General features: G+C 36.4%; 1 protein-coding gene across 11 annotated transcripts in view; it reads right to left on the reverse strand.

Annotated features, from left to right (window-relative positions):
- The window catches only part of LOC122412823 (uncharacterized), a 241837-nt gene that overhangs the window by 112423 nt on the left and 117929 nt on the right, over positions 1-11485 (reverse strand). For all 11 annotated transcript variants that reach the window (XM_043422724.1, XM_043422767.1, XM_043422776.1 and 8 more), the window contains exon 3: positions 10442-10489. In XM_043422724.1, coding sequence (XP_043278659.1) covers positions 10442-10489 — 48 coding nt within the window. The remainder of the gene's footprint in view (positions 1-10441; positions 10490-11485) is intronic.

An 11485-nucleotide genomic window follows, 5' to 3' on the forward strand; every position in this document is an offset into this window, starting at 1 on the left:
ACCGGCAGTTCGTATAAGCAGCGGTAAACCCACTTTAACTAGGTAATTCAAGAGTACCAGATAGATTGTCGTGTGGTACGTAAGAGAGTCAAGTGATATCGAAAAGATAAAAGCTTATTCCTTCGCGCTCCCTCTACTACAATTACCGTCAGGAGTTAAAGTGACTCGAAGAAAGGATACAGGACGATACAGAACCGGTTTTGCGATAATCCCGATGTAAATGGAGAATCAATACAAAATGTGTGCAGAACTAACCAAATAGCACAAACAATTTTGTGCATTATACTCATTTTCTAACGCGTGTACCACTTCCTTGACATGTTTGAATGATTGTAAACATCCTCAGAATGTTCTATATGAATGGTGTTATGTGGAGGGGAATTAGATGGCTTGAAAAAAAAGAAAAAAAAGAGAAGAGTGGCTAATTCATTTTCTCCGTTGTCGACCCTGCCTCACAAGATGGAAAGTACACTGAACAGTTCACAAAGGGGAGGACGATCGTCGTGCCGTCGTCGTCTCAAGTGCAGCATCGTGCGAAGATAAGGGGACTTCAAGAAGTATATTCACAAGAGAAATTTACGAAAAAAATCAAATTCACCTGCAAAGACTGTATAAATATTTGGATACATCGTAGACTTTATTGTCAAGTTACAACGTTTTTGTTCCTCGTTTTTGACCATGCTGTATTCGACGAAGGGAAGAAATTCTTTCGAATAAACTTCCGTTTGCTAGGTCTTTATCCGAGCTGTATTATAGATTCATTTTGTTCTTTGGTCCTTTTAAATAACATCAAAGAACATGGTTACTCTCAGCGGGGCTGGCTCAGGACTTGCTGTCAAGAGACTCGGTGGAGTCTCGGGACACGTACATCGACAGCCCTGTCGTTTGCTGGTTTAAATGCATATACCGCACATGTCTGTTTTCAGTTTTGTCCGTTTAACTACAGTTCTATTTTTAAGCAGAGTGCTGACGGGGTCACGTATTCTTTTTAGTTTTTTTTTCTCGTTACACCGCATACTTCGTATTATATCAGGACGTCCAACAGTAAATCACGCTTTCTTCATGGAGGGTGGTGACTCGATGAAATATTCACACCAACACACTTGAAGCTAGTAGGAAGAAATAACTTTAACTTGGTAAATATAAAGTTGCACTATACGTGATGAAATAATACGTGAATGCACGTGCCACAGCACTTTCCTGTATTAGTCGCGTCGTTGTGAAAACCGGGAGCATCAGAAACGTGAGATACGTCTTTGCAAGGAACAATCTGGATTTTTTCCACATCGAAACAAAAACGAATGGTTTCAGCACAATTGACTGGAATGCTCAACAACGGAATTGAATAAAATAGTTCAATTAACATTTATATGTTGGCGCGTTATCTTTCAATGTCGTTGCTAAATTACAAAAGCCTTGGCTGTATACCCGAGGGAAAGCAGAGACTGAATAACTAAGAACAAGACGACAATGAGACAACCAGACAATAAAGCTTCGATGGTTTTGAGCTGATATGCTTGTATGTGCAGTCGGGTATCAATTTTCAAGTGTCACTAGGAGCATTGCAAGTGAAATTAAAACCTGCTCTTAGAAGCCCGTCAAAAACCTCGCGTCTAAGGGTCGCTCTATGTCCATAATGCACTCACTTGAAGACTATAGTAGAAAAAAATTATTCCGATAAGTGTGTTTCACAAATTGGGAAATATCTCAATCTTCTATTTTAGAGTCTCACAGGTTATTTAAATAAAGTTTCATTCATTCATTTATTCATTAAATCCCAAAAATCTTGATGTAATAATTACACCCGCAAACAAAAAAAAAAAGTGGTTCTTCCATTTGACAATATCCTATGTATTTTGACGCGCTGAATTCGAATCCGGGGTCAGATTGGCCAATGTACCTCCATAATCCCGAGTAAATTGGAAAAAACCGTAAAAATTGTGAAAAACTATATCTGTGAATGCGATTAACATTTTATCCACCTGATAGATCTAGTACGTTTTTTTATACCATTTGATACGCTAAATCCACATTCCAATCGGTTGAAATTGGCATTAGGCAATCGCTTATGTGCTACATTTATAGAAAAATGTGCTGGGATATAAATTTTTGGAAATTCTGAGACGTTCTAATTCGAATATATTACAGCATTGGTCCCTAAACTTCGGCATAATTCTTCTGGGATATACGTTAAATATTATTCAGCGGAATAGCAGTCCGCGAAAATGAGAAGTTAAGAATCCAATATTTCCTCTTTATTCTTTTCTCATTGCCACCTTCTTTCTTAAAAACTACACGATTTTAGTAGGACTCTAGTACCAAAGGTCAATGTTTATTCATTATTAACGCTGGAGTATTGATACGTAATTTAATAATGTAATGAAAACGATCGGAGCGAAATAAAATAACGACAGACTCCCGGTTTTGATTGTGTACTAATGTAAGATTAGTAATGCAGATGACGCCGCAGACGGAACACATGTGAATCAGCACCGCAGTGGTCTCTCGCGTCTATGATTATAGTGAAACGAATATCTTTAAAAATAGAAAGAAAAGATAAAAGTTATAAATATCTCGAGTTAAAAATTGTTCAGCACGTGTAAAAATGACCATTAAAAAGTGATGAATTTAAAAAAACATCAAAATGGTCCAAGTTTGAAAAGTTAATGAGCGCGTTCTAAAAAAAGCATTTTGAAGCTTCATGTTTCTAGTTTCAAGATCTTGTGGCAAAAAACAACGCAGAGCTACGTGTTTTGCGAAATTTTGAGAGGCGTGAGAAAAAAAATTTGCAAGTTTTGGTGTTTTTTTTTAAGTCTACGGGCTTGGCGATTCTTTTTTCAACTGAGCCATGGTATAGACGGAATAGCTTGTTTATTCAGCTTCAATATGCTTCTTTTGAAACCTCGGTACGACCATTTTTTGCTAAAATGATGAACTTCGAATAATTAAAACCCTTTTGTCTTCGATCGACGATATTTCAACAACCAATGGTTGCACAGAAAATTCAAGAGCCGTTTTGAAAACTGAAATGAATGTCTCACAAAGTTGCCATCTTGAAGGAAATTTTTTTTCCATCCTTCTCGTGAACTTGAAAAAAAAACAAGGGGAAAAATATAATTTGCGGTTTTTCAGAAAGTCAACAGCTAAACTGAAAATAACCATGAAATTATCAATGTTGAGCATCACTTTTACAGCTGAAGATACCCCCAAACACCATGCAAAGTTACGTTCCGATCTAAGGAACCGTTTCCTCATTGCAACCAGTCAAACTTTCAAATATGACATAAAACACATACTTTATTTTCCGGATTACGATTCCGTGCGTCAAGATACATAGAGATAGGTGAGTCTAGTCAAATGAACATACCATTTGTTTAAATTTATAGTAGTTATTATGAACCAATTTTTCCATGGATCAATTAGAAGTATGCAAAGAGCAAACATTTACAGAAGTTTATCAAGAGGGTCCTGTCTAACTACTCTGTTCATACTTTTTGTTCTTGATAAAATTTCGTTAATTCGAAGTTTAAATAACTGTCTGTTATAAAAAGATACGCAACCATGTACTTTTCAAATCTTTGCTGGCTTATTTTATATGGCTCTGAGAATTCACTTAAATAAAAATTCAGTACGAGTGTTTCTGATATAAAAATATCCTCGATCGACAATAAACATTGTTCCAGATTCATTTGCAATCATATTCCAATCGCCATGCAACTGACATTGAAATATGCGGTCGAGGAGTTGAACTGACTAGAAAAAAAATATTAGTTTCTGAAAAGGTAGAACAGCTTTGATGGGTTTTCGTTGTACATGTGGACAAACATCGTGGTTATGTCAACCTCGAACCCGCGTTAACTGTCATTGATTTTTTAAAGAGATTTTACAAATAATATTTCGAAAATTCAGAAAATCTAGAATGCTGCCAGCCGAATATTCATAGGAAAAAATCGAATCAATGATGATTAAAAAGCGGATGAGTAAAAGATGGAATATTGAAGGTCGCACGCAATTCCACTTTGTTCATTGAACGATTCACATACATTTATAAGGAAACGGCAATCCATTAATGACTCTACTGGGCGAGGTAGTCGCAATTACAAATGACTGATGTTTTTGAGCTTGTTGAACAGCGACGCACTTTTTTCCGCAATTCGCTAAGGAAACTCATTGGAACTCATTGATCGTTTCAACTCGATTCGAAGTTTCTGGAAGGGGTAACGCCGACGTCGACGAAAGTCAAGGCGTCATCCACATGCGCGCGCGCCTATGCGTGGGCGTGTGTGTGTGGGTCCACTTGTCCTAATGTGAACTTCAAAATATTCAAATATATACAATTTCACCACATTTTTCCAACATCTTAAAAACCTCATCACCTATGTCTTTTATGGGAAATGTCAACAGTCTCTCTCGACGAAATATTCCTCATTATAGTCCAATCAACTTCCAGAAGAAAAAAATTCTCGCATCGATTTGCGGAAAAGTAACCAAACTGTATAATTACTCTTTTTCGTTTCAAAGATGTAGCGAAAAATCGTGGCGTTGTTGTAACAGCGTTTCTGAAGGTACCGTAACTGCATTTCACGTGTTTAAAGTTCCTAGCAATCATTTATCAATACATGAGAAATTTGTTTACAGTTTTTCAAAATCGTATTTGGTTTTGAGTCGTCGTGACGATTATTTTGACAAGTTTTCTACGTGCAACTCTCAAATAATTTTCGATTGGAACAAAATTTGAATGATAACACGTTACTATTTTTTTGCTCAAATGTATGATAATATCTGATAGCGTAACAATGATTTCAAAAAATTACCACTAAGATTATTCAATACAAAGAAAGTAATGTCTTTGTGGGTGACATATTCTTTTTCCATAAGATTAAATTGTTCATTTAATTTTGATCTAATAACGAATTCGTAATGACCACTGACGTTGAGTTAGATTTTCCTCAAATTTTTGTTCTTAAAATTTGAGGTTATATCTCGTTATTGACATCAATTTTCGACCATGAACTACCTCAAGAGTAAATAAGGTGTACACATTGCGCGTCACGACATTCAATTTTCCTCGTCGATCGGATGTAATTCGACTGTGGCGTATATTTCCCCGGAGAATCGGGAAATACGATGACGTAGAGGCCGGAAAAAGCTATTGGAAATGGCGTCGAGAGAAGCAGGAGGGAGAGAAAACGATGGAAACGAGCGATTGGCATTCAAGAGCGAAAAAGAGGAAGTCACAGATTCACGAATCTCGTAAACAATGAATATTTATGTGGAAAGTCGTGGACGAATTCGACCACCGTTGCGCATGTCATATAGAATACAACCTAAATCGACATCCTAATTTCCAATCGAATCTTTCAACCAAAACAAGGAAACAAAAAATCTAAAATGTTATTACTTGGCGTTGAGCTGCTACCGCGTCTTTTGATTTATTTTTTAAAATAAGTACACTAGATAAAATTTTTTTCCAACAGAAAAATTTTGAACAATTTCTATTAAAGAATTGAAGGAAATGTACAAGGCCGTGCTTGAGGAAGTGCGATATTTTCTCGAGGTCAAGCAAAAGCTTAGTGCTTGAATGAAGCTCGGAGTTATTCACTCGGGGATTTTCAGTGAATACTCATTTTTTTTCTAGTTGATTTTATAACGTGCGACAATCTTGGTAAATAATTGGTTACTAAAAATAAAAAAGAAAGAATTAGATTCTCAATGATTCGGATGTCGACGGGAAGTGAAGCTCAATTTGCTCTGTCAAGTCCACCGGTGCTATTCCCATTTGATCGGAAATTGAAATTTTTCCGTGGTACTCGATCGAGACGGTGAACGCTTATTTTTTGATTTTCCACATTGCCTATCCTGTGAAATCTATGAAATTTCCGTTATAACAATGAACGAATGCGGACTATCGAATGTGGAAACTTTTGGTCGATGGTTTTGGTCGACTGTATGAAAAATTGTACCTGATGATTAAAAATATTCGAGTGCTTAATTTTTGTTAGTAATAACAGAAAAGTCCGACGGAATATCAAAAACTCAAATCCGCATGTCGGATTCCGTGTTAATGCTCCATCATAATATATATTTCCGATAATCGCAAGGATCGATCGATTTTTATTATCTAAGGTGTTCTTTTCGCATGGCCGTATTTTTTAGTGGCACAAATTGGGGCACTCGAAATTTGGACTGATTCTTAACCTCCGAGAATTAGCGGTTATATACGAAAAGCTTCTGGTTCTGCCATTTTTCCAAATTCTATCGTTAATATATCTCTTTTAAACATTCGGTAAGCCTTTATTTTTATCGATTCCATACATTTTTTTTATCTGTGAGACGCTCTGTATCAGAACTTTGAAATTATTCAGTATATAAATTATTGAATAGAAACGTGGTGATGATGAAATTTCCGTAAGCTCCCATATAAATTTTAAGATTTTTGAAGTTCGAATTCTTTATGAAATGTTAGACAACCTAACCTGAAATTTCATCAATCTATTGGCATGCACTTTTACTTTACTGAAATTTAAAATCAGTTATTTGTAGAATATTTGGGTTCGTGAAAGGAATACCTTAAACAATCAAAAAAGTTGAGCAAGCAGTGCGGTAAAATTAATTTCAGGTACTAAGTGCTTCTTGTTGCGGGTATAAAATTCCAAACATTTTCAACACTTTCCCAAAAAAAGTGAAATTTTATTTTTATCATGAAAAGTTGCAGAATTTGACCATTTCTCTCAGGATATCTTTTTAAAACTCAATATTCTCGATAAAAAAAATGACATTTTTTCAAGAATTACATATTTTTTTTAAATTAAAAAATTGGTTCACACAGTGAAGTTCAACAACTCATGGACAATGGTACAAGTTAGTACAAAGTGGTTCAAAAAAGAAATTGGGGCGATTAACCTGCAGTTTCGAAATCGCGACCACGTGCATGCGTGCCACAATCAATTGAAGGCGCTGAGCGCGCCGACCGATGGCGCTGACTGTGGCGTGCATGCACGTAGTCGATTTCGGATCTGCAAGCTAATCGCCCAACTATTTTTTTGAATCATTTTGTGCCAACTCTAACCGTTGTTCATGAATTGTTGAAAACGTTTAGTGTAAAACAATGGTTTATCAATACAAAAGGAAAACTGAACAACAACTGAAAAGTTAAAAAGTACGAAGTTAACCCTGATATGGAACTATCAATAAAAAAAAGTAAATTCCAGGTAGAAATAAATAACGTTTTGAGAACTTTAGTTATTTGTAAAAGTTCGCCCACGGAGGAAGAATTTCATGAAAAGGTTTTGCGTTAATGAGTTTTTGTTGAACGATGTCAATGAATCGACAAAATATGGTATGCCAGACATTCAAAAGACGGCTCACAACATTTATTTTTTTTAATGGTGTCACAATCATTTACAAAAATTGATTTGGCTAAAAAAACGATCATTTGAGCCTCGATTTTCACTGAAAACTACGAGAAAACAATCGAGGATTAAATCATAAAAATTTTATATTGAATGTTTGAATGAAGCTTTTTCAAGGATCCCATTATTATCAGTTAAAAAATTGAGGATCAATTTTTTTTCTACCAATCTGATTTTTTTTTCTATTTTTTTACTCGTTAACTCGGTAAATTTAAGATGATATTGGATATAGGACTTTTATCAAAACTTGGTGATGACTTTTACGTTTTTTTTTTAATATCGTGATGTTTTTCTTCAAAATCAATCATCTACACCAAATTTTGACGATTTCGGTTCTTAGGTTTGGGAAGATTTAAAACTGTTTTTGATTCCGAACAAGAATTGGAGATGATCAATTATTTGAAAGAACACCCAGAGAATTTCGAATATTGCTATTTTAAATCGCTGAAAAGAATAATCTCAACCACAGTTTCGAATATGGCATAGCTGGGAAGCAATGGATGATGTGTTTTTTGAGAGGACACAAGAATGCTCTATCGCTAAGAAAACCTGAGCCTACATCTATTGCCCGTGCAGCAGGATTCAACAGCGTGGTAGTCAATAATTTTTTCGATTTGCTGACATCGATAATCGAACGACTCAATTTGACAGCGGATCGTATCTGGAATGTTCACGAAACTGGTTTTTCGACGGCTGCAAAATACCATTCAAAAATATTGGCAACAAAAGGGAAAAAAACAAGTTCGCGTCCTAACGTCAGGAGAGCGAAGAAAATTGGTGAAGGTGGAAATTTGTGTATAGGCTGCAGGTACAGCCTTACCCCCTTTATTCATTTTTCCACGAATAAAAATGAAGCCAAGTTTATTAGATGGGTCTACGCCTGGAAACTGGGGTCTATGCCATCCAAGTGGTTGGATGCAAAGTGACTTGTTCTTCCAATGGCTTAAACGGTTCCTAGAAATGGTTAAACCAACGGAACACAAGCCTACTTTTGGATGCTCATACGACGCATACCCAAAACATCGCCATGCTGGATTATGCCCGCGAAAACTGATGATTGATGTCACGCTCATGCGATTAGTTTCAATGGCATATTCGGATCAAATAAAAAACTGGCGTCGTTCACATCCTGGACAATTGGTTGTACCCGATGATATTCTACGGTTGTTCAGTGCTGATTTCGAAAAAACTGCTCGTCCTGAAACAATCGTGAACGGTTTTAGGGACACAGGAACATGGCCTACTAGTCATCATATTTATTCCAACATTCAAGGCCGCTGAAGTAACACATCGCCCGTGCGCTTCCCCAGATCATGGTGAAGACCTTGAAGAACAGATTGTTGGAGACGAAGATGAGGACGATCCTGATGCATCGCTAAACTAGACCTTAGAACGAAATTTATCAATCGAAGAAAATGCGCACTGTTCTCATCAGACTCAGTTTGATCTGAGTCAAGAGAAAAAACAATTTGATGATGGAAATAACTCAGATCCGAGTTTGAGTCGAAATCCACAACTGGATTCTTCCATGGACTTCGAAATGATACCGGCTAAAGCTTTTTTAGTGCCACCTCAAGATATTTTACCCATCTCAGCCGTAGGTAATGCTGAGCCGCGAAAGCGACGTCGTCTGGGAAAAACTGCAATTTTAATAAGTTTGCCATATCGCCATGAGCTGGTGAACTCACAGTTAGTAGCCGCGAAAAAAGTTGCTGATAAAAAGCCGAAAGCAAAAAAGCCAAACTCTCTCAATATGCCCAGGACTCTACAGAAGACTCAGTGTTCTTTCTGTGAGTAAAAATACTCTGAATCGAAAGAAAGTTGGGTTCAATGTAGTAAATGCCAATCTTGGGGCGACTGCAATTGCGCCGGAGTCGACGGCAATAATTTTTCTTACGCATCTGCTATTTTGGTAAATGAGCGAACTCATGGTGGGATTCACTCTTTTTGTTAAATATAGAATGTTAAATAGAATTAAAAAAAACATTTCATTCTCGATTCAAAACCTATCGATTCAAAACGCCGAGTGAGCCATATTTTCAATTTTGAAAAAAAATTTTATTTATGAAAAAAGTCTATTTCTTTATTGAATATTAAGTTTTAAACAGATTTCCTAAGAGAAATGATCGAGTTCTGCAACTTCCATGATTAAAAAAAATTCCACTTTTTGGGGAAGTATTCCGCTTTGCCCTACCCTCCTCTATATATATATCGCACTAGCGAGATGTTCTGAATTTTGAGCTTTCTGGTCATATCAAGTTCAGAATTTTATACCCGCCTCGGTATTGGTCGACCTGGTTGGATTGTTGTCATATAGATATGGGAAAAAGGGTTTCGGTGATTAAAACTTGGTGAATAATGGATTGCATTCCCCGAGAAACCTGTGGGACGGTCAATGATTGAGGGCCTTAGTGCAGACAGAATGCACAGGACTCTCTTTTTGTTTCTCTCTCTCTCGCTCTTTTCTCTTTCTGGCTTTCGGCGTTTTCTGTATTCCTTCACCTGTTTGAGATGGTACAAGAGGCTTTTGGGAACAAGCATGAGGATCATTACGAAAGTATTACGAGAGAAAGAGATAATAAGAGGAAGAAGCTGTAAAAACGTCTTCATCTCTCGTATTGCGCAAATAATTTGAAAGTGTGTATGTCCGTGTACATGGAAGAGAACAAAAGTGAGCAAGAACACAACGCTGCGAGATAGTGAGTGATTTACGTGCGAGAATAATTGAGCTGAGAGAGACAAAAAATTATGTCACGACCTGAAAGAAACGCTCTCAGGTCGTTGAATTCAAACGGAATTCAAATAATGAGAATCGTTAAGGGCGCGAAGAAACGGAAGACTGTACATTTGTTACGGTATCGGTCTTTAAAATGCGACTGGTCGCATTGTTCGAATTTTTTGAAATGGAAATATAAATTTCCTTTGACTTTATACTCAGAATAAAGATGACCATTGAAAACTGTGTGTTTGCACAATAAAATTCTAAACGCGGTTAAACGTACGATAATAAGACAAAATTTCTCTTTTACCTGCGTCATTGGTTTGTCGACCTTTGCCACCAGGATTCCACTCTTCCTCTGCAATGGAAAAGAATACCACATTGTAAAAATAGTCAATCCTTAATCTTTTTTCATGAATATTCTATATTCGATGAGATCCAATAATGTAATCGATGATGTATTCAATGCTCGCAATTTTCATAGTATAGCAGCGTTGGAAAATGTCGAAGTTTTGGTACAAGGCCTTGAAATACATAAACTTATGAGAGAAGTAACTTTACTGTAATATTCAGTATAGTATTACAGTGCTCCCGTGCGCGTCTCATTCTTCTTCGTGCTTGTAGCCGGCACGAAACTCATCTATTCATGTGACATGTGAGTATACCCCATACGTAGTGGAGGACTGCAATATATTTAGTCTTTGTCCTATATACGTAATGTATGATACTCGTGTTATTTATGGAATATCTCATTTCAAGTAACGTGAATTATTAAGGGTTGAGACAAAACTCAATTGACCAAGTAATGTAATAAAACAAACATTTTCTTCCTTCAAACATGCCTCAACAGTCATGAGATTTCATTATGATACAAATCTAGAGACACGGCAACGTCTTGACGCCAAGTATTAAAAAGAAAAATTTAGGCAAAGCGAGTCAAGACGGGCCGAGTATCCTTACTCGAGATTGGTCAATTTCACCTTATTTGAAACACTCAACTAACTTACATTGGGCAACTTAAACACAGTTGAACGACGTAAAACTGAAGTGAGAAAAAATTTCACTTTAATGTTTTTACTCATTTCGTTTTCGTTTTCTTAGAATCGTAATGAATAAAGAAATAAATTTTGAAAGTTATCTAAAACAGCTGAAAAACACTCTCGCTCCTGTAAAGACTCTCTGGGAGCGACTCATCATACATAAATGTACTTGTCTCAGAGTCACTACCGCGACTCTAGATAGTAGCATGAATTTGTTGGTTTTAATAATACGTTAAGCATGAATTTTCGATTAAATCATTCTTTGGTGATTCCTGCGAGGCTTATAGCAGCCAGTATAATATTATGGAATATAA

This window comes from Venturia canescens, chromosome 1 (genome assembly GCF_019457755.1).
Source record: "Venturia canescens isolate UGA chromosome 1, ASM1945775v1, whole genome shotgun sequence".
Classification (NCBI taxonomy): Eukaryota; Metazoa; Arthropoda; class Insecta; order Hymenoptera; family Ichneumonidae; genus Venturia; species Venturia canescens.